This window comes from Cryptomeria japonica, chromosome 2 (genome assembly GCF_030272615.1).
Source record: "Cryptomeria japonica chromosome 2, Sugi_1.0, whole genome shotgun sequence".
In the NCBI taxonomy this organism is placed as follows: Eukaryota; Viridiplantae; Streptophyta; class Pinopsida; order Cupressales; family Cupressaceae; genus Cryptomeria; species Cryptomeria japonica.
In genome coordinates this window covers 9,716,913-9,739,667 of record NC_081406.1, presented here as the reverse complement: position 1 = coordinate 9,739,667, position 22,755 = coordinate 9,716,913, and the positions used below count along the sequence as shown (strand labels likewise).

At 34.6% G+C, this 22,755-nt stretch overlaps 1 protein-coding gene across 4 annotated transcripts in view; it reads left to right on the top strand.

Moving 5' to 3' along the window:
* The first annotated feature begins 730 nt into the window (after window positions 1–730).
* The window catches only part of LOC131053532 (wings apart-like protein 1), a 65,384-nt gene continuing 43,359 nt past the window's right edge, over window positions 731–22,755 (top strand). For 2 of the 4 annotated variants that reach the window (XR_009107719.2, XR_009107718.2), the window contains exons 1-2: window positions 862–1,628; window positions 16,453–16,552. Coding sequence is in view for 2 of the 4 variants with exons in the window: in XM_057988148.2 (XP_057844131.1) it covers window positions 1,243–1,628; window positions 16,453–16,552 (486 nt within the window). In the remaining 2 variants the exon portion in view is untranslated. Of the gene's footprint in view, window positions 824–857; window positions 1,629–16,452; window positions 16,553–22,755 lie in introns of those variants that run through there. The other 2 variants (XM_057988148.2, XM_059213890.1) reach the window with 2 other exon arrangements.

Genomic DNA, 22,755 nt, shown 5'->3' with positions numbered 1-22,755 from the left:
CAATTTCTGGAAGAAAAGGGTAAGGATTTCCATCATTTGTGTAAAGGCCATCTACACACTTGTGTATGCTATTTTTGAAAAGTTGGTTGAATTGAGGGTCCAACCTAGGAGAATTTGACCCTAGTGATTTGATAGATTGCCTCTAGGCATTTACAAAGATCATAGAGTTTACAAGCTCATCACATATAAAAGATGAGAGCATTTATGTTTTAGAGGTTTATGTCTTATTAGTTTTGATCCATGTGTTCAATTAAAATTTATTATGATAAATATTAAAACTATGATGTTAAGATTTACCCTTTGAATTTTTGCACATTCAAATTTTGAGACATTTGTTAAGCATAAGATATAATTTTTAAGACAAGAACAAATTAATTATGAGTATCATTAACATTATCTATACAATTTTATTTCTAGAATTAAGAACCTATAATTTCTCTTAGTTAATTATCACATTTATTTATTCATTTATCCATAAAAAAATCCAAATTAATTGTGCTAATTATTTATTTACTAAATTATAAATAATTTTTTAAGTGTAGTGCAATTTATTTGAGTACAATATTTAAATAATTTTCTTAAATACAATAAATATCTCATATTCCGAGTGCAAAATATATGTTTTAAAACAAATTTTAACCGTTCACCAATCAAAATTGAACATCTTGACCTGGAACGTTTCCTTACTTAAATCTTCCTATACCGCAGGTGGAGTCAAAAGAAAGGTTGACAGACAAAAAGATTAAAAATGTTTAAAAAAGGGGTCTATCGAGTACAGAAAGAGGGAAGGGCTTTGTAATGATGGACCGATATAGACATCTTTGTAAGCGCTTTGTATTTTTTTCATTTTCCCTTTTTCTTTGTTTAGGAATAGGTTTTTCATGTTTAGCTAGCACAAAAGGGGAGCAATCGAAATCCCGAATGTGTCGCAGGTGGGGTATATACATACCCGCAAGAACATATACACATTGTATATATACCCAGCTAATTTAAGACACGGTGCGCGACTTCGCGGCTTGACCCCTTTTGCTTTTGCTCCGTTGCAGATGAGCTAGGTAGAAGGGAAAAACGCAACAGAGCCGAGCCAAAGCAAGTTTAAGGGTATACACAAACCAACACGACTGTATATATATTCTTTAGAGCAATATATACACATTGATATATATACTCAGCAGAAGAACATATACATATACACACTGTATACCTACAGCCAGGTGGGAAACAGAGAGGTGTGCAGGCAGGATGATCGTGCGGACGTACCAGCGGCGGAGCCGAAATGCAGCGAGGACAACATTTTCAGACTGCGAGGAGGAGAGCAGTTCGCAAGAGTATTTGGGGTTTTCCTCTTTGGGTCCCTCTTCGCAGGATTCATCCTCATGGCATTATAGCAATAATAGCAATCAGGAGGCTAAGCAGAAAGCGAAGCCCCCCAGTGGGCTTTGCCCGCCTACGTCAACATTGATGGAGGCTCAAGAGTCAGGGGAGATGATGGAGCACGTCGACGAAGCCAATTTTGCCTTGGACGGCCTCAAGCCTGGACAACCTCTCAGGATTCAGCGCGCTAGCCTTGTCTCTCTGCTTTCAATTTGCACTTCCGCGCAGCAGCGCCGCCTGCTCAGAACACAAGGGTAAGCCAATTTATCTGTTTTTTGTTTTAGGGTGTTTTTTATACTTGGCAAATCTCGGGTGAGGTTATGGGGTATTTTTTACACCGTGTTAAATAAACTGGGCCTAAATTCCAGCCAATTTATCCGTTCTTTATTTTTGGATGTTCTTTTTGCTTGGTAAATCTTGGCTGAGGTCATGGGTTGCTTTTGATGCTATGTAAGATAAATTTGACCTGAATTCTTTTCCAGATTGATCTACATTTGTAAGATTTGTAATTATCGGTCACTTGCTCCACATTTGTGAAATTTGTGAACATTGGTCATTGCTCCGATGCACTCATCATACCACAACCCTCAAACGTGCCTGTTGGAGAAATTTTTTCAGATTCTTAAGATTTGTAAACAGTGATCGTCGCTTAAATGGATTCATTACTTGCCTGCTAGAGTCAATGGAATATTAATTTCACTTACCGCATAATTTATAATTATAAATAGTAGTCCTGTTGAAATCTATCCCATAATTGTTACCCCGTAGCCTTGTCTCTCGCTTGCTTTAGATATGACATACTTTGTGTAGAGAAAATGATTTGTGATCATTGATCCTACTTTAATGCCACATCCTCACAAGTCCGTTTGAGATAGGGAGATTTGGTTTAGTTGAAAATGACCTGTAAATATTGATTCTCCTCAAATGTGCCAAATAATTGTTACATCACATTCTCATCGCATGCCTGTCACAGTTATTGGAGATTTTGTTCAGCGGATTAGTAATCATTGGTTATTGCTCAAATGTACCTTATTAGTCTATATGCGACAGCCTCACCACATGCCAGCAGGAGTTATGGGAGATTTTGTTTAGTGAAAAATATTTGTAAATAAACAAGTCTCATTGCTTAAATGTGCCTCACAATTGTTACAACTTTTCTGCTTGCTTGTTGGAGCTATGGGAGATTTTATTCAGTGAAAATAAGGTGTAAATATTGGTTGTGCTTTGGTTGACCCCTTTATCTTTAAACCACAATCTCGCCATATGCCCACTGGTTATGGGATATTTTGTCTAGGGAGAATGATTTGTAAACATTTGTCATTACTCAAATGTACCCTATGATTGTTACATCATAATCTCACCATATGCTCGTTGGAGTTATGGGAGATTTTATTTAACCAAAAATATTTATAAACATTGGTTATGCTCATATGAACTCCATAATTGTTCACCCCTTGATCGTTAAACCACAACCTCACCGCATGACGGCTGGAGTTTACATGGTTTTTGTTTAGGGAAAATTATTTGTAAACATTGGTCACGACTCAAATGTACCCCATGATAGTTACATCATAATCTCACCATATGCCCGTTGGAGTTATGGGAGATTTTATTTAACGAATTTTTTTTATAAACATTGGTTATGCTTATATGAACTCCATAATCGTTACACCACATCCTCGCCACATGCCTGCTGGAGTTATGAGAGACTTTGATTAGAGAAAATAATTTATAAACATTGGTAATGCTTCAATGTAACCTCCTGGCTTTAATAGTTACACCACAATCTTGGTACCTGCAAGCGGGAGTTACCAGAAGTTTTGTTTCGTAAGATTGTTTTGTAAACATCGCTCCTGCTTAAATGTTCCCCATAATTGTTACAATTTACACAACCTCACTGCTTGGCTTTTTGAGGTTTGGGAGATTTTGTTCTGTGAAAATAACTTCGGGCATTGGCACTGCTCCAACTGTATCCCACATTGTTACACTTAAATCTCGCCACATGCTCACTGAAAGAGTGAGAATAATTCGTAACCATTGGTGTTTGCTTAATTGTAATTTGTAACTCGTTATCTTTGTGCCACAACCTCATCATGTGTCCTCTGGAGTTATGGGAGATTCAGTTTTTGAAAATTATCTGCAAACATTGGTTATGCTTTTGGTGCTATTAAGCTTCCGTTCTTTGGAAAGTACCTTTTGTACATCGTGGGATGAATAATGAATTTGATAGACAAAAAATATTGCACGTTCTTTCATGAAATGTACATTATATGTATGCCTTTATTTTTCCATGAGAATTTAGAAACAGCTAATATGATGTTGCATCGTAATAAGCAAAAAAAACCAGCTGGGTTTTTTTTATAGCCTTTTGTTTTGAAATATTCAAGGAGCTTCTATTTATAAGGTCTCCACCAAAAAAATAGAGATATATAAATATGGAGAAATATAGACATAATGCAAAGAGAGCATGAGAGAGATGGATATAAATTCTTTCATACATTTTTGGGTTACACCTGTTTGAAAAAAATTGTGTGTAATTGTAGGTAGACCGTATCTAAAAACATAGTGTAGTTGTATGTAGATGGTGTTGAAAAGACTGTAATTATAGGGTAAAATCCACTGCAGAAGCATCAGGTTCTGCATGAATTTAGCAGGCAATTTAATTGTAAACAATAGTTAAGGATTGCACCTGGATCGTTTGATAAAGTTTGAAACACCTTTTTGGGTATTTGATGGTTTTTGAATTACAGCTGTTAGGTAATTGATATGGTATTTGAAAACACTTAAACGTTATTGTTGGTAGACACAACATGATAGAGAGTCTTACATTTGAACTGCTGTGAAAGTTTTTAACTACAGAATGTAGTTGGAAACATAGTTAAAAAAACACCTTAATTTGTTTGTAAATTTGAATTATTCATCCTAAGGTTCTCATGATTTTTGAATTACACCCATTAGGGAACTGTCATGTCATGGTTTTTGACAACACTTAGTTTGTTCCAATTACATTTATTTGGGGATTGTCAAGATATTTAAAATAAATTTTAAATATTTAGAGTGACTGTAGATTGCAGCACCCCTTGGGAAGATGCGACGTTGTAGATAGGAATCCTTGTGGAAAGATACACACTAAGGTTATCATGTAATTTCTGAAGGCATACCTTGTGGTTGCAAATAATAGTTGTTAAAATGATTAACAACGATGTCAGTTTTAGACGTGTTTTTGAAATATAGTTTAATTCTGACTAGCAAAACAAATAAATGAAGCCTTCTGGGTTTGTCAAATTTGTCCATGAAATTTGAACCTATGATAAAAATCTGTTTATGATTACGGTTGTAATTATTTACGACCAACCTGGCTGTCTTTTTTACAGTTTCCCACCACCAAAACCATCTGACATTTGCATTGCATGATAAACTGTTGTTGCAGACCAGTTTATGAACCTCCAGGTTAGCCTTCTAAGAAATAATATACTCTGTTCTGACCTAGTTCATGAAGATAAAAGGGAAAGTATGACACAGAATTAAGAAGCCAGATTAAGAACCATTCTATCAATATATGAATTACACAATAAGAAAATATGTTCTATTTATACTCAGGAAAACATTAATACAAACACAGAGATGGGATTCTCATATGAATTCCATCCAGTTCTCTCCCATCCTGTGCATTCCTTCTTTTATTCCCTATTCTTTTTTTTCTACTAAACTTTCCTAAAACTAACCTAAAATAATTACCTATCCGTCCAGATCTAAAAGCCAGCACAGTTATTCAGTGAAAAATAGGAAGGAGTTGTCCTAAAAAAACTTAGCCAACTCAACTGACAGGTCGTGGGAATTAGGAGTTTAATGAAAATGCTCCACATCAACTGTTAATTGACAGGCTAACAGTATCTATTATATTTGGAGTTTATATATATATAAAATGATACATGTATAACATTTAGTGGTTCTACAGGTTAACATGTTCTCATTTCTCCTCTTCTTGATGAAGGATCACAGAGTGTAATCTGAAATATCAAAAGTAAAATAATCACTGTTTTTACCCAAAAATTTATACAATATCTCATGCCATCTGTGGTGTTTTAGATTTTTTAGATCTTCTTTCTTTCATGATTACATGGGAATTTAGTTACCTTGATATTCGTTCCTGAATGTTTTTTTATGCTGAAATCGTATGCATTAATAATAGCTTAGCGAGTAGCCATACAGAACAACAACGTAGCGTAACATTCATGATTCAATAGGAAGGGACTTAGCTATTTTTTCTTCTAGATAATTTGTCGAGCTGAAGTGATTTGGATAGAGTTTAGGTAGAACACAAAACATATGTCAGTAGTAACGGAAATAAGTGAGGTCTCTTAAGGTTTTGCCATAAGTTTTTACAGGGATAGTTTGAAAGGGCCCTTTCTAATTTAATGACTTCTCTCTGACATTGTTTGCTTCACAAAGTATGGGTTAGAGTACATATTTTTGTGTCTTATCTGTATTGAAAAACAGTAAACAAGCGAGCCAGTTATTGATTGGATTTTTTCAACTTGTAGAAGATTTTATGCGGTCCGTTGCTTTGTTGTTGCTCTCTTTAGTCAATTGTAAATCATGTAGGATTTGCTTAATCGTCATTGATAACTGTCAAGTTGTAACAAGAAAAGCTGATGCCCGCTGCTTAATTCATAGCAGGGCATGCTAGCCATCTGTTTCTTGGTTTCATATTAGAGCACTCACAGTGAGATGGAATGCTGAATTTGAATACAGGCAATGGTCAATACAGTGATTCTCAACAATATTATAGCAGTGCATTAAAGTCTTATAGGTAAACAAACAAACCAGTTAATGGAAATATATCTATGGGAAATAAAAAACTATAATGTTCTATTCAATTCGATATCGCTAGGATGAACCATGTGTTGACATTGTGAACTAGGACCAACTATAGGAACACAATAATTGCATAAATTAGCTATTACAAAATCAGTTTTAGCAAAGCACTCTTTTGAAACAAACATCAAAGTCTTCCTAGGGATGTCGGAGTTGCAGTGGTGGGGATTAATATTTCAAGCGTCCCCTAAGAGTCCCTTAAAGAGATTTAAAACATACACAAAATCTGAGCAGAGACGAGGGTTTGAGCCAGTCATGGAGATTTGATTCATTATGAACAAATTACAAATGGATAAGTGAAAGTACATGGTTTACACATTTGGCCTGAGCAAAGTCAATATAGATGATTAAGCTTTGTTTCTAGGTTTTGCAAGAACCTTGATTGGGTTTTGTATCGAGTCCAGGTTTGGCCTAGGTTTTGCTCAGGGTTTAGTCTGGGTAGGACCTTGGGCGATCTTGAGGTGATAGAGTTTTCTATTGCATTTTCATTATATATATGTATACATGTTGTATGCGCAGCTATATGTATATGTGTATAAATGCATATGCCACATATGTGTATAGCATATGTGTATGGCATATTTGCATAAATATATATACAATGTATATTATATATTAATGTAACATGTTTGAATATATGCGGTACACGTGTATACATGAGTATGCATGTATACTTGTATATATACATACACATGCATGTATGCCATACACATATGCATGTGTATGCGTATACATACCATACACATGCATATATATATGTGTGTACATGCAAATACACCATACACGTATGCATATATATGACAGATATCTGTATACATGCGTATATCTTATATATGTGTTTACATGTATTTACACACATGCATATATACATACATATATTTTGTATGAATAGATATGTATACATATAAATACACATGCATGTATACATTATATTATGTATATACACGCAGATTTATGTAAATATGCACATATATTTGTATACTTATATGATACATATATATACACGCATTTACATAAATATTCAGGTTCACACATATTTATATGCATGTATGTTACATATATGTATATATATGTAGACACATATACATGTGAATGTGAATATGTTGTAAGTATGCATATAATGTATACAATGATACATACATGTACATGAATATGTATATATACATATATCAATGTGTATATGCATAATCTAATGTATACATTTATATATATGCAATATAATATAATATATGCATACATATACATAATATGTATGTATGCATGTGCGTATATATTTACATATATACATACATATACATATATATTGCATATGTGATAAATGTTGTACATATACATATAAACTATAATAAATTGTGTATATTCAATATATGCATGTCATCACGTTTCCATGTCTTCCTACCTAAAAATTGACAAGCAAAATTAATGTATGGCATCCAAAGCTTGCAAGCATACGATTATATATGCATGGAGATGCATGGACCAATTAGCAGCCAATACATCAACAAGGATGTTGACATAGGTTGGCACTTAGTATGGTGACTGTACCTTTGATAAATCTTTGAGTGTCACTGTTTTTGATTTTTTAGAGTCATATATGCACTATCCTTTAGTATCGTTTTTCCCATCTCAAGATAGAAGACATCTTAGGGATAAAAACATAAAACAAAGGGGTAATCAATATGGAGCTGCACTTTTGCATTTGTCAAAGCAAAGTTTGTGTAAATAATGTCAATTTTCTCAATGACTTCTTTACTTATTTACTTTTAAATGAGTTTTATTCTTTATATAAATCAGTAGTATCAATTACAACATCAATTAACCAAAATCGAGGATGATTATTGGTTTCTCATTATGGCTTCTTAGCAATTGTTTGTTTCTTCTATTCATTTTTTTGTTACTACTATGTTTTTGTATGTAGCCTTATGTTCACTTGTAGTAGTTGTGAATTCTCATGAGCTTATGAGTTTAAAAAGAGGGAATCCATGCATTACCTTTGAATTTGTATTTTAAATTTTTCAACCTTTGTAAATTGTGCCATTGCTAGGTCATTAAGGCCAATTGTCAAGCCATTAAGTAAATTGATGTTATACACTCAATGTACCATTGCATGAAAATGTGCCAACTTTCAATTGATGTAGCTTGACATGTAGGTATGGTGGATACCATAGGGCATAGATTTGATTTTCCCAAAGCATTTTTAGTGTTAAGTTATGTGGCATTGCACATTAAATCTTGATATTGATACAATTTTGTGATGGTAGAAATGGTCCTTTCTTTTGTAATAAGATGAAATCTTCATAGCTTTTAGTATGCTAAATTTTGGTTCATTGGTGTCTTGACAGATATGTATTGGAAGAATTACTATCTATCAAGATATACATAATTTGCATGTATTGGAAATTATTGAGATCAAAGCAACTATTAGGCAAGCAGTGGTCATGAAGTAGACCCAACTTGTTCTTTTGAAGAGAAGGTGCCTCTTTATTGTAAATTTTATATTTTATTTTCATTGGTTTGTTGTTATTAAAATCCATACAACATAGGGAGGGGAATATAGAAAGTGGATAGAGCATGAAGGGGGGAGAGAGAGAAAAGTGATATAGTTGGAAAGAGAAAGAAAAGTCCAAGAGAGAGGGAGGGGCAAGAGAAATGGAGATAGAGAAAAGAGAGATTCTCTTTAGAGAGATTAACTTTTGGTCAAATGTTTTGTGCCAACAACTAAAAATAACATGTCCATGGGGAAATATCTCTTTCTTTCTTTGTCATTCTGTTTGTCTCTCATTGTCTATCTCTTTATATCTCTCTCTATATCCGTCCCACTATTTCTTGCTTTCTCTTATCTATCTCTTTTTTGTTAATTTCTACACTTAGGAGACTAATCAACATTAAAATAATATATTGTTAAAGTAAGTGGATGCATAGACAATCCAAAGTTATTACTTATCCATTGAGACCTGGTTGTGCATACAACATCATTTGCGTGATGGCTTGCCAATTGATCTCATATAATACATGGATGTCACTTGTGTCTCACTTCCTTTACTTTGGTCTCTTTTTCTCTCTCTCTCTCTCACACTTTTTTTATCTCTCTATTCTTGTTAAGCAAACACAATTGGCAATCATGAAGCCAAATTCTACAACTTTTCCAGCATCCTCCTTGCTTGTGACATCCATCGAAACTTAAATGATAGAGAAATGTCATGATATGTTGTAGTTAAAACTGCCATTGTAAATTTGTGAGCAAAGCATAGACAAGTTATGCAAATTGTTTGACATAATGCCTCAAAGATGTGTTCTCATTGGCTTGCTATGATTGTGAAATATACACAAAATGGATTTGATGAAAAGATCTTAGAAACAATCTTGGCAAACTTTGCTTGCTTTCTCCTTATATGTATAGGAAGAATTATTATCTATCATGATATACACGATATGTATGTATTAGAAATTATTTTATCAAAGCAACTCTTAGTTAAGTAGTGGCCAAGAAAGTAGATCCAACTTGTTCATTCTAAGAGAAGGTGCCTCTTTACTGCAAATTTACATTTTATATTTCTTTGGTGTGTCATTATTAAAATCCATGCAACTTAGATAGGGGAATATACAAAGAGAAATAGGGCATGAGAGAGAGAAAAAGAGAGATACAGGAGACATACAAAGAAAAGTAAAGAAGTGAGATAAAGAGGAAGAGAGGGAGATAAAGAGGGAGAGAAAGAGATATATATAGGGAGGGAGATTGAGAGAGGCAAAGGAATATTGAAATGTCGAGCACAAAAACAATATTTACATTGCTTTGCATTGGTTTATATAGTCTTAGTTTTTTTTGTAAATACAAATTACCTTACCTATGGGAATATAACTTCCCAAAACTTAACTAACATTTTATATAAACTAACATTTGCATGTCAATCTATTTATTATTTATCTAATCTAATATCTATCTATAAAAAAATAATCTAATATAAATTCAACATTTTCCCTCTTATTACATCAAACTAGATCAAAACGTTGCAAAGACTGAACTCAACAGCCCTTTCGTAAACTTTGATGAAGCACCTTCACTAATTTTCCTCACTCACCCAAGAAACACCAAACTGAATCCATCAATGGATCTCCTAATTGTCAAACTTGCAAATCTTCTGTACCACATGAAGGAACATCATCCCATCCTTGATGCACAATGAGACAACTATCTTCCGAGAGTGCTTAAGTCCTCCGAGTCTGTCAAAATCCCTTCTCTTGTGTCTACATATGAGAGAACAACTTACTTTTTAGAGTACACTTTCCTCCCAAAGTGTCAGTATCCCTCTTCCAATGCCATGAGATCCAAATCTCTCCTCAAATGTACAGAAGAAGCTGAACCAATGTAGATGCATCAATCCTGCACTATGTTAGACATTACATTATTCATAAGTTCTAAGAATTGCCAAGCCCGCCTTGCTCCTTGAAAGGACACAAAATGAAACAAGTGGTTCTCATCTCATGTGTAAAGTGTCCCCTTTGAGTGAGAAACTAGCTTGAGATGATAAAAATTTCCAACCTTTGATGCCTCCAACCCCCAAGTTGATTTTCTTTTAAAACTCTAGCCATTAGATGTTGCATGTGAGTCTTTGAGAGCCTTGAAACCCCAGCCAAGTGTAGCACAAGATGGCCCCAAGGATACAAGAAATATATGTGGCCATGATAATAAATAAAATTGACAAGCTGCCGGATTCCACCTAAACTGCATCTTTTATAATGTGACTTTAATGGGTATCCAAAATATCATTATGACTCTAATTACAAAGTTTCAAAAATAATTCTTTCTTTTTATGTATACTTTTTATATGAATAACCCCTTATAAAAAGTGGTGAATATGGCTTTATAACTACTCTTCTATAGTAAACTTTGAGAAAAACATAAATTTGGTGGAAATGAAACTCCTGACCAGCTAATCACTTGAACTTCAAATATGGACTTCTAAACTAATTACGTGAGTCATAGCATTAATGTTTATAGCACATGTACTATATATTGCCTGGATTGAAATGCCTCGAAATAAAAGATTGTTCTCCCTCCACTCACTTTCAAAACTATTCATCATGCTTCAAGTACAAACTCATAGAACCAAAAAACACATTTAGGAGTGCCGTTGAATGATGCTATTCTGAATGTATCCCTTATGCTAACTATTTTGCTCGATCTCAAGTTTTTTTTAAAAAGAGGCTTAAATAACTACTGCATGACATGGTAAATAAGCATGGACTCAATTAATTGCTGTAATAATAATATTGCATGAGCCGTTGTCCTCATTCTTTCATATGGTCAAACACTTAACAGGTTTCCATCAAACTTCCGCACTTGACATACATGTAAATTAACTTATTACAGTTTGTGTATAGTAAGCAGAGTATGATGAACCTGGCTTGTCCAACGTCTTTGAAATTTTACCACCACTAAAAAAGGTCCTCTCATGCATTTTGTCCCAATCTGCATCTGTATAGGCAATATGATCGCACTAACTGCTTAGTCCCAACTGGCAGAAGGACATTTAACAAATTATATATGTTGATGGATCTGCTTCTTTACGCCACTGCACAACAAAACTATGGAATAGACAAGATTGGCGGTCAATGAAACTTCTTCAACATTCTCACACTGGTCTGCTCTAGTTATCGTGCTTCATCATTTCACATGAATGTTTAATGCTTCACAGAAATAAATGCTTTAAAACATACTTAACACGTTGAATCATCTCATGTCTCTAACAGCACAAGATCTAATATTGTTTTGATATCATATTGAAATGGTGAGCACAAAAACAATAGTCCAGGTCAAACTTTTATTGCAGCAATTAATTGAATAGTATATAATATATAATATATGTTGATTTCATATTGATTTTAAATTACTTTGCATTAATTTACAGAGTCTTATTTTTTCCCATTAAAACAAAACTACTTTATCTATGGAAAGATAACTTCTCAAAACTAACCGTTGTCTTGTTTATAATTATTTTGTAATATAAATCCAACAAGGAGTAGAGAGAGAAACAAGATATATAAAAGGAAAGAAATAGAGAACATAGAGATTGGCCCTTTATCAACTATTTTATGCCAACAATCCAAAGATGGCACATGTCAATGAATAACTATCTCTCTACCCATTTCTCTCTCTGTGTCACTCTATCGAGCTCTCCCTCTATATCTATCTATGTCTATCTATGTCTATCTTTCTCCCTCTCTCTCCTCGCTCCCTCTATCCCCCTCTTATCTCTCTGTTTCTCATTTGCTACTTTCCCTAACTTTTTGTCACTTCTCGCTCTCCCTCCCCCCCCTCCAATGATGTAAATATTATTGGAAACATTTGCAAGTACAACATTTGACATGTAATTTGTACTAATTAGTAAGTTGGAATTTGTGTAGTGTGCCGAGGGAGAAAACCAGTTAGAAACTGCATAGGTTGTCCCTTTTCATTGAATATGTACTAAGTTAGAAAATATTTGTTGGTTTGACTACCTCATGATTGACCTTATATATCTTCCATTGTTCCATAGAGATGTGACTCCCTCAAAATCCTTGGTTTTTCGGGATGAGTATGTTTCAGGGATAAGGGGACTTGGGGCGAAACTTCCCCCATCACACTGCCACTGGCGTTGCGATGCTGCCAAAATCTTGGGGACGATAGGATGACTTGAGGAATTCGAGGAGTACCCTGACCATCCCAGGGACACCTAGGAGTCTCCCATAGCTCCTAGTTAGAAACTCCAATCCTAAACAAAAATGGTAAAGGCATTGTGAAAATGACATTTGTAATGAATTTTTGTGAGGTTTTGGAGGCCCCTTGACGTTGTTGGCGGCTTTGCGCCCATACCCGCCCATACCCGCCCATACCCGCAAGGTGTGTTCCCTTTGATCCTGTTGGGGACTTTGCCCCCAAATCCCCACAAGGGGCGTTGCCCCTGACCCCGCTAGAGGTTTTGCCCCCTGACCCCATTGGAGGCATTGCCCCTCAACCCCAAACCTTTACCCACCATTCTTATTGTTAATGCAATCATTGCCATTTATTTTCATTTGCAATTCGTATACTTTTTCTTTGGTTCACTCCTAAAGTTCCCAAACTCTACCCACCATTGCTAGTTTTCAAATTTCAATGTAATCATTCTCATGTTTTTAATGTTTAGTAGTTTAAACTTTACATAGTGTGGCCAAGCTTAATTTACAGTTTTTAATTTTTATATTTATTCCTTGCACATCCTTGCACATCTTTTTATAACTGATTTTTTCAAGTACTATATGTGGCATAGGGAAAAGGGGGTGACATATCTCGTAATTTTGATATGCAGTAAGGAGAGAAGCATGTGACATTGTAATTATGGAAAAAAATATTTATTATTTAAAAAAAAAATATAAATGTTTACAAATAATGTCTGTAAATGAAACTATTAAAAAAAACAAATAAATATATAATATTTACTACTTTTGTCAAAGTAAAAATAATTGTATAATGAAAGATGGCTTTTCCAAAAGTAAAATTAAAAGTTACAAAAGTACATGAAGTGTATTACTAAAAAATAGTTCCTCAAATAAAATAAAAATAATCAATGTTGAACTAAAATAATTCTTAAAAATATATGTCTGTGTAGTAAATAAAATAGTTCTAGAGTAAAACAAAATATAATATAGGCACCTCAAGATTGATCTATTCTTTTAAATAGATTTATTGAAGACATTTATATTAGTATATATGTATGTGTATAAAATTTAAATACATAAGCATATGCATATGTATGCATGCATGATGTGTCTATGTATATTTATATGTTCACATGTTTAAAATTTATTTAGTCCTTCGTGAGTATGATTAGATTTGTTGATAAGGATCAACCTTTTGCCCTAATTTTTTACTATTGCAAATGATATATGTTCTAATATTCTAATTTTTATAATAATTTATAAACACCAATATATTTTCGTTCTTTCTTTCTTTTAAAGAATTGAACGTACATTACTCCTTACGTCATGATTGCATAGTCGATAAAACAAATGCTATATTAGTTGATGGGGTAGATAATTAAAAAAAGACTTCTTTTTGTTTTATGGAAGCCTCTATAATTAAAACCCCAACCAACCAACAAGAGGCTTTTCACATATAACTATTTGAACATCACTTATTATTCTAAGTCTAACAATGTGATGTAATACTAACAACCTACTAACTATACTAACTAAAATGTAATATATCCAACATTCTTATCCACCTCCTCCCTTCATGTTATTTTGAACAAAGCCTAAAAAAGGAACACTGATATGGGACACACCTGTCCAAATGTCACACGATGAACTATGGGAACGTACAGTTTTTTGATCAAAGGCTGTTTATCAAGATTACACATGCTGTGAACACCAATGAACTGTCATGAATAGAGACACACACTGCCCATTTATATAGGGACACACCATAAACATTAATAAATTCACAATTAATGCAGATAGAGACCCCATCAACCACATCAGTATTCAGATAGAGACCCCATCAACCACATCAGTCTTCAGATAGAGACCCCATCAACCACATCAGTCTTTTTGTGATTAGGGATAAACATATGACTTAATTTATTAATCTGTGGACATTATTATGGTTACTAGATAAAATTTTGAAACCAATTTTTTATAATTTTCATAATATTTTGATGCAAATACATTTTGTCAAACAGTTTACATAAGATTGGTTTGAGATTGTGTAAACTTGCAAAAGAAAATATCATAGATAACTATGGAGTCATCAACTTTACATTCTTTATAACAATAATGGCTTCAATCATACAAAGAGATTTTTTCAACAGAGAATTTTCTATATTAGTGTTGCAGAATATTACATTCAAAAATTACATACAACAATGTCATTTAATTCCAAAATTCATATTACCTGTGGAAAAGACTTTTCCACAATCCAGTCAGCACACAATCAGCACTTTATCTACCTTTAAGACTTTGGCTGTACTACAACTTTAGGATTGGATGGTACGGCCTTTCTAATATTGGTATGGCAGTTTATTTAGGCTGCGCTAAGCTTAAAACTAAGCAACTTATGAATCGCTCCTCACATACTTGCAATCTATAAATAGTACGGCTCTTTGTTGGGATTTTGTGGTACGGTTTGGGATAATTCCCAACAGAATTAAAATCTAATATATTTTAAATTCGTTTTTTTCACTTGCACACATTTTTATTATATTTCTTTTTGCTCTTTTAATTTTGCATCCACAATACAATAATTTTGTTTGGTATCTCATTGACGCACGGTCTTATAATTCTTGCTTTTTAATCATTTGCATGCATCACAAAAATAAATTTATTATTTGTATACAAATCTTAATAAATTTGTATATGCAAACCTGACAAATTCGGGAAAGAAATTGATTTGCATGAAATAGCTCCAACAGAATTTGAGGGTTTTCATCCCCACATTCTAAATTTTCAACTCACCGTCAATCTTTGGATGGAACCATTTTGCTTTTTGGATTTTTGTCCATCATGAAACCGTTGTTCTGCCAGTAAAAAGTTGTCTAGGGATGCAAAATCTAAGAAAGAGAAATTATAAATCTTCATAATGTTTCAAATGAGTCTCTTCAACCTCCTTTATAATATTCCTTTCTTTCCTGAAAAATATTGATGGCATTGTTAAAATTCGTGCATGTTAGTGATAGTGTATATTATTATTTCTTTTTCAATTTCATTCTACACTGTTGCATTCAAGCTTTCTGTTAGGCAAATCCCTGTTCAGTCTTCATAATTTTAGTATGATTTTTATTTTGGAAAATTGATTGAGGCTACACATTGGGGTACAGATACCGAATGTTATGTGTAATGTGTCATTAATTCAAAACATCTCAAACACTGCATGTATGTTGGGAGGAAAATAAAAGATTAATGTATGTTGGGAGAAAAAAGAAAAAAAAAAGATTAAAGAGAATAGTCCGGACTCTGGAGCTTTGCATTTGAGGTACAAACAAATCAAGCTTATATGACATGTGCTTTGACTCCTCATGGACACAGATACATCGGTATTTTGATTCTTTAAATGGTGTTTGATATTCTTGTTGCGATTCTCTAATACCATTCGTTCTAATCTTTTTAATCACGTCTGGCAGTCTGCTAAATTATTTTTGTTGTCACTGTTTCTAAGTTCCATGTTATTCTCTTTCTCTCGATTGGCAGGATGGCGAAGACAGTGCTTGATGCTATTGTAGCTCTTTCCACTGATGACCCACCTACTGCTCTAGCTGCAGCAGCATTATTTTATGCCCTTGCAAGTGATGTAAGTCTTCATAGTTGTACTAGTTCGCCCAAAGTTTTCTTTGTGATGTTTGCTTATTTTAGTTTGTTATAGTTTGTTATAATTCTATTTTAAATGTTCAGTTGCGTGTCTTCACCTCTTAGTTGCACAGATAGCGGGCTTACTATGAAAGTGATGTGTGATTTAAGGGAATTTGGAAATGGACTCTATTTTAAAGATATATCTTGTAGAAATTTACAATTCAGATGGAGTTGAGTCTTTATCCATGGCAGCAAACCTTGAACAGTTTGCATGGGGGACAATACACAAATTAATTAAGAGATATATATACTTGATTAATTTGTGAATTATGTTGAACATGCAATAGTTTGCAAATGAAGCTCTTGTTCATCATGAATGGGATATTTTATGTGTGAGTACAATGCTGCACCTATAGAGGCCAAACGTTTTTACTTAAGTGGGTCGAATATAGAGATGGATTGTATGATGCTGAGAATTTATCACAGAAATTGTTGTGCTTGTACACTCACTTCTGAAATTAAGATTGAGAATGTGAAAGTTTTAGAATTTGTGTTTAGTTAAAAGATGGAATTTTTACAACACTCATTCATTAAACAGTTTTACTTTCTTGATGGCTGTTTGACCTGGAAGATGAAGTGTTGTTTGGGTTGTATGGTGTGTGCTACTGCTCCGTATATGTTTTGATTTTTTCTTGTAGCACATGTGGAGCTTGACAAAGTGTTGTCATTTGTAGAGTTATTTGCAAGAGTTGCGCACTTTGAAAGTTAAGTGGTATTATGAATGCGTTGGGTATGTCACACAGTTTTTGTTGAAAGCTGAAAGTTTGGCTGCAAAAGATGCAAATTTGCCTAGGAGGTGTGAACCCAACTTGAATGTGCTGGAATAATTCACACTTTTTGAAAAGTAATGGTTCCCATCACACATGGCCAATTGTGGAAATTGAGGTTGATGTAACGTCCCCATTTTCAGTCCATCTTAGTTTGTGAGTGTTAGCTAGTTTTCAGGGTTTTCCTTAAGTTCCTTTGTGTGCAATAAGTGTTCCAATGTTCTTGGAGAGCTCAGGTTACAGTTTCTTGGTCTTTGATAGCAGTTTGGGTGTTGGTGATAACACTTTTGTAGTGTTTTGAGTTTTTCTGGGTTTGTTCTCTTCAGTCCTCAAAGAATAGTGCTATTTATAGTAAGTGCTTGTTCGACACCAATCTTTTTGGGTTTTTCTGAGTTTGTTCTCCTCAGTCTTCAGAGAAAAGTGCTATTTATTTCTAGGTTTGTTCTCATTAGTGAAATGATAATTCGTTGTTCAATGGTGTAATTAATTAAGGAGAGGAATACTCCTCTAGAAAATTACAAGACGATCTTTCCATAACAGAAACGATCGAGAATAGAAACACAAAAGACAAAAAGGAAACTTCCTAAAATTAACACAATAGCCACCTTTTTAGATGCCTTTATTTTGAATTCCTTTTTCCCATTTAGTCGGTCCACTTTACCTAAATAATAATAATATTTAAGTTGTCATCCGACAATTTTTTAAATAATATTATTATTAGGACTATTTTAAATTTAAAACATTATTATTGGAATATTTCGTTAACTGTATCTCTTAGCTTATGAGAAATAAAGAAATAGGCTTAGGGTTCTGTTGACGTGTATTTTGTACACAATCATACACAGAATAAAATACCAATAGGCATCTTATCCTCTCTTGAGAAAATAGTCTCTAACTGCTGAAGATTCGCGTAAAGGATCAGTTAGGTAGACTCCAAGGTTCTTTGATGTAGGGTCTCTACGTGTGGACAAGCTCCAGTGGTATGATGTGATTTGCTGGAATCACAAGGGGACTTACATTGAACTTCCGATCTGCTTTGCTGGACACAGGCTCTTACTAACTTAGATTTGAAAAAATGAAAAAGGAAGGGCGAAGAGAGGATCTAATCCTAATACTAAGAATGTAGGAGCAATGACTTGATTTTTGATGAAACTCTAACTAGGTCTTGTTTTGACATCAATGGAACATCTACACAAGACTAGTGCGATCTTCTATGGGAAGCTTTATGATGTTCAAATCATCACCGCAGGCATAGATACCATCCAAGTTGATGCATATCAATGAAGAGGCGACAAATTGAAATTGAGCTTAGGCTGAACGATTCCAGTTGACTACGCAAGGCAAGTCTGCAATCAACAAACTGCTAGTAGTATGGATGTACGAATTCCACCATCAATCAATCACATTTCCTCCATTCGTCTAATCATCTACCATCTAAGATTGAAGACTCAACAAGAAACCATGCAAATTGCAAGAAAACGACATATTTCACCATTACTTCAATGAAAATGGAGTTTGTTTACAATCAATGGCAACAATTTCTTGCCTTGTCCTCCTATTCTACTCTCTATCTACTAACTACTTTCAACTATTTCTATACCATCTCTCTCTAATTCTACATTATATTTTACAAATGAAATGTTTGGGCTTATATAGTGCCCACAATACAATTTGATGGCTTAGATCAATTCAAGATCAATGGCCAAGATTCAACAATGAAAAACCCTAATTAGGGTTTGTTACAACCATTACATAACATTTAATGTTTGACCAATGACAAAATTGTATTGCTTGGACACATGTCCCTTCTAGAAAAATCGACCAATGGACCGCCAGGGTAGGTACATCGGAGTTTGTGCCACCTTCCATGAGTTAAGTACATTGAATCTGGACATGCTGAGGTGGACCTCACTGATTGGAGAAATGATGACTAGGACGCCACCTCATTTGACACTTGTAACTTGGTAGATATTCAACTTGATGTTGTTGAGAAGCTTGCTTTAATTAATTCATCTGGAACTATTTTGCTTCTTCAACGAGCCCTTGTTCTAACTCCTTGCGTCCTTGATGTGCAGGAAGATGATGTACCTCGCCTTGGAACGCTGGATTGAAAGAGGTCGCCCCTGTCCTAGTTTGATCGTCCTGGCGAAGACCGTCCTGATGAAGACCGTCCTGGCGAAGACCGTCCTGGATCCGGCTTGATTTTCCTTGAAGAGATCTCCATTTGATGCCTACACAACATTTCAAAATTAGTAACATGATTTTGCAATACATAACATAAATTAGAGAGCAAATTTTAGGAAACTTAATGATAAGTCCTTTATTAATCATTTCCTAAAAAAGACTGAGCTAAGGAAAAACAAAATTTCAAAATTAAGGCAATGACAATCAAAATTCGAAATTAAAACAAGAGATCTTGCCATACCTTACTTGAGAGCTTAACTCTAAAATGCAAAATGAATAAAATCGCCTAGGCAAAATTTGAAATAAGATGGTCTTGATGTGATCTTCAAAAGAACGTTCCTCTTATCAACTTCGCCACCCTTCAAGTCTTGGACGTGATCTCCTCTTCAAGTTAGCAATTTCGCCATCTTTGATATGTCTTTGGCGTCCTAGGCAACTTCGCTCAAATGGAAACTTCAAGTTCGCACCACCTTGCTTTGAAATAAAATTCGCTCCTTCAAACACACTCGCACTTCTCCCTTTGATCGCATTTGAATGATAAAATGGTGATGTGAAAATGAAGATTCTCACCCTCCCTTTATAGCGCTCACCTCATACTTACCTTAAGGCCGACTTTGTGAAAATAAAGCAAATTAAACGATTTTTTAATAAATAACAAGGCCGACTTTGTGTAAAATAAACAAATAAATATCAAGCGCTCACTCAATTTTTATTAAAATAATTAATTATTTGCCAACGTTTTTTTTAATTTAACAATTTCGATTTTTTACAAGGCAAAACAATTAATTAATGAATATCAAGCGCAAATTTTAAATGCTACTTAATTGAATTTTCAAAAATTATCGAACTTAGCATTTAAGGAAATTTGAATTGTTTATTTGGCGCCAAAACTATGAAAACAAAGGGGACGTACCTCATCGCTCTGGTCCCTTGGAGAGGGACAGGAGCGATTTTGCTCTTGTGGGCCTCATTTCACTTCATCACCTTCGTAAATTATATTCAACGGATTCGCAATGCCTCCTTTCATTCATTCATGCCTTGAGATCGGTTGAAATTTGGCGAGAAAATCATCTACAACAAAAATCGCTCTGGTCCCTTCCTGAGGGACAGGAGCGAACTTAAGCATTTTGGTCCTTTGTTGACGTTTGATAATCTTCAATTTGTCTTCAACGGGTTCGATTGACCTCCTTTCTTGCCTTCGAACATAAAATTTGCTTGATCTTTGCCCAGATCGTACCTTATGAAGAATTTCGCTCTGGTCCCTTGGTGAGGGACAGGAGCGAATTTGACCCTCTAGGCAAAAACTTCATCATTTCATTGTTTTTGATCAAGTCTGGATGCTCTATCATGCTCATTTCGTCCTTCACCATGCCTTTGATGTCTCGATTCGTCCGAACAAGGTCAGGAATGGCTCAACTAATCATTTTCGCTCTGGTCCCTTGGTGAGGGACACGAGCGATTCGCCTTGGTCCCTTGGAGAGGGACAGGAGCGCTTTTCGCTCTGGACCCTTGGAGAAGGACACGAGCGAAATTTGACTTTTCGCACTCTCGATGAGGACAATTTTAATGGAATATAACATTAAAGTATAAGTGACATTTCCTTCTATGTTTCTTCTTTCTTATACTTTAAGTTATATTCCATATATACTTTCAGGATGTTTGAGAGTGGTTTCGGACCTCCAGGAGTTATATTGCAAAATCTAGTTTTTGGAGGTTTTTTCAGTTTCCAGACTTAGTCAAATTCAGGATCAGGGCATTCCAGACTTAGCCAAATTTCAGGATCAGGACCTCACTCAAGCCGGACTTGTTATCCTGTTGATCTCCCCGACAGTGCTTCAAGTTATATTCATTTGATAAAATGTACCTCTTTGGACCTTTTCACATCGTCAAGACGTTAAAATCCTGCAAGGACAAAGCAATATTGGATTTGTAGCTCCGGTCCTTCACTGAGGGACAGGAGCGATTTTTCCCCTGGAGGCATTTCTGTGCTCATGAAAATCTTCAATTTATATTCAATGGAAAGATCTCGCCTTTCTCCATCACTTCCAATTCGTAATTCATCTTGACCCTGCAGGAATAGTAAGATATTTGAAAACGAGCTCCCGTCCTTCACTGAGGGACAGGAGCGATTTTGCTCCTATAGGCCAAAATATCATGATTTTACACATTTTAACACTTCACAAGGCGAAAACAAATCATTTGAAATGCCTAGGATCAAAATTCAAAAAAGTCAAAATTTGGTCAAAAATATTCAATTGGACAAAAATTCACATTTCATCTTCAACACTTAGACAAATTTAAGCTCTGCATCAACATTCCAATTGAAAATTAGACCATTCTGGCGAATTCATTTCATTCAAAATTTGCATTCTAGAAAAGGAAATTCAAAAAGCTCTCAAAACCGACTGGATTTTGGTCCAAAAAGACGGTAATTAGAACCCTAAGGCTTGACCCTAAATCCAGACAACTAACAAACTAACAAAACCCTAGAAAAAGCAAAGCGAAAACGAGCAAAACGAGCAAAAAACATGGGTCCCCATTTGCAATGGGGCGATGTGTGAAAACGTCACAACAGGTTCCTAATTATTTTGTTTTTTGTAAAGGCAACATGACAAGAAGGAACACCAAAGTGTATTCAAATGTGTTGGAAGGATAATATGTTGATGGTCTACAAGCATACAACCATGATCACTGTATTTGAGAATTAATCAACTACAATACATATGGAGCTGTGCTGATGTTTGTTATCGATAGAGTAGACAAGAAATGCATATTGGTAGCTTATGATGATTCCGCAGATCCAAAAAAAGTCTATACATGCCCAATTCACAGTTTGTTGGCTTGGGCATGTTGAAACACAAGCTCTAATCTAAGCCTCTATGTGCATGTATGACCGATATAATTGTTGCTGAAGTGCAGCTGATGTTTAACTAAGCCCAAAATATCTAGTTGGTTTATAGCAGTAAGGAAATCATCATGTATGGCTGCCTTGGAATGATACCCGGCTGATAGCACATTCTTTGAGATTACCCTTAACAAAATCTAGAGCAGTAGGGTCTTGATAGGAAAAGATGTATTGGAAACATCTATCTTAGATTTTTCCTTGGGTCAAGAGAATGCCATCACACACCTCTTGTGGGTTATCCTCAGTAGCTATCAATAAGCTAGAGAGAAGCTCTAAAAGCAAATGCAC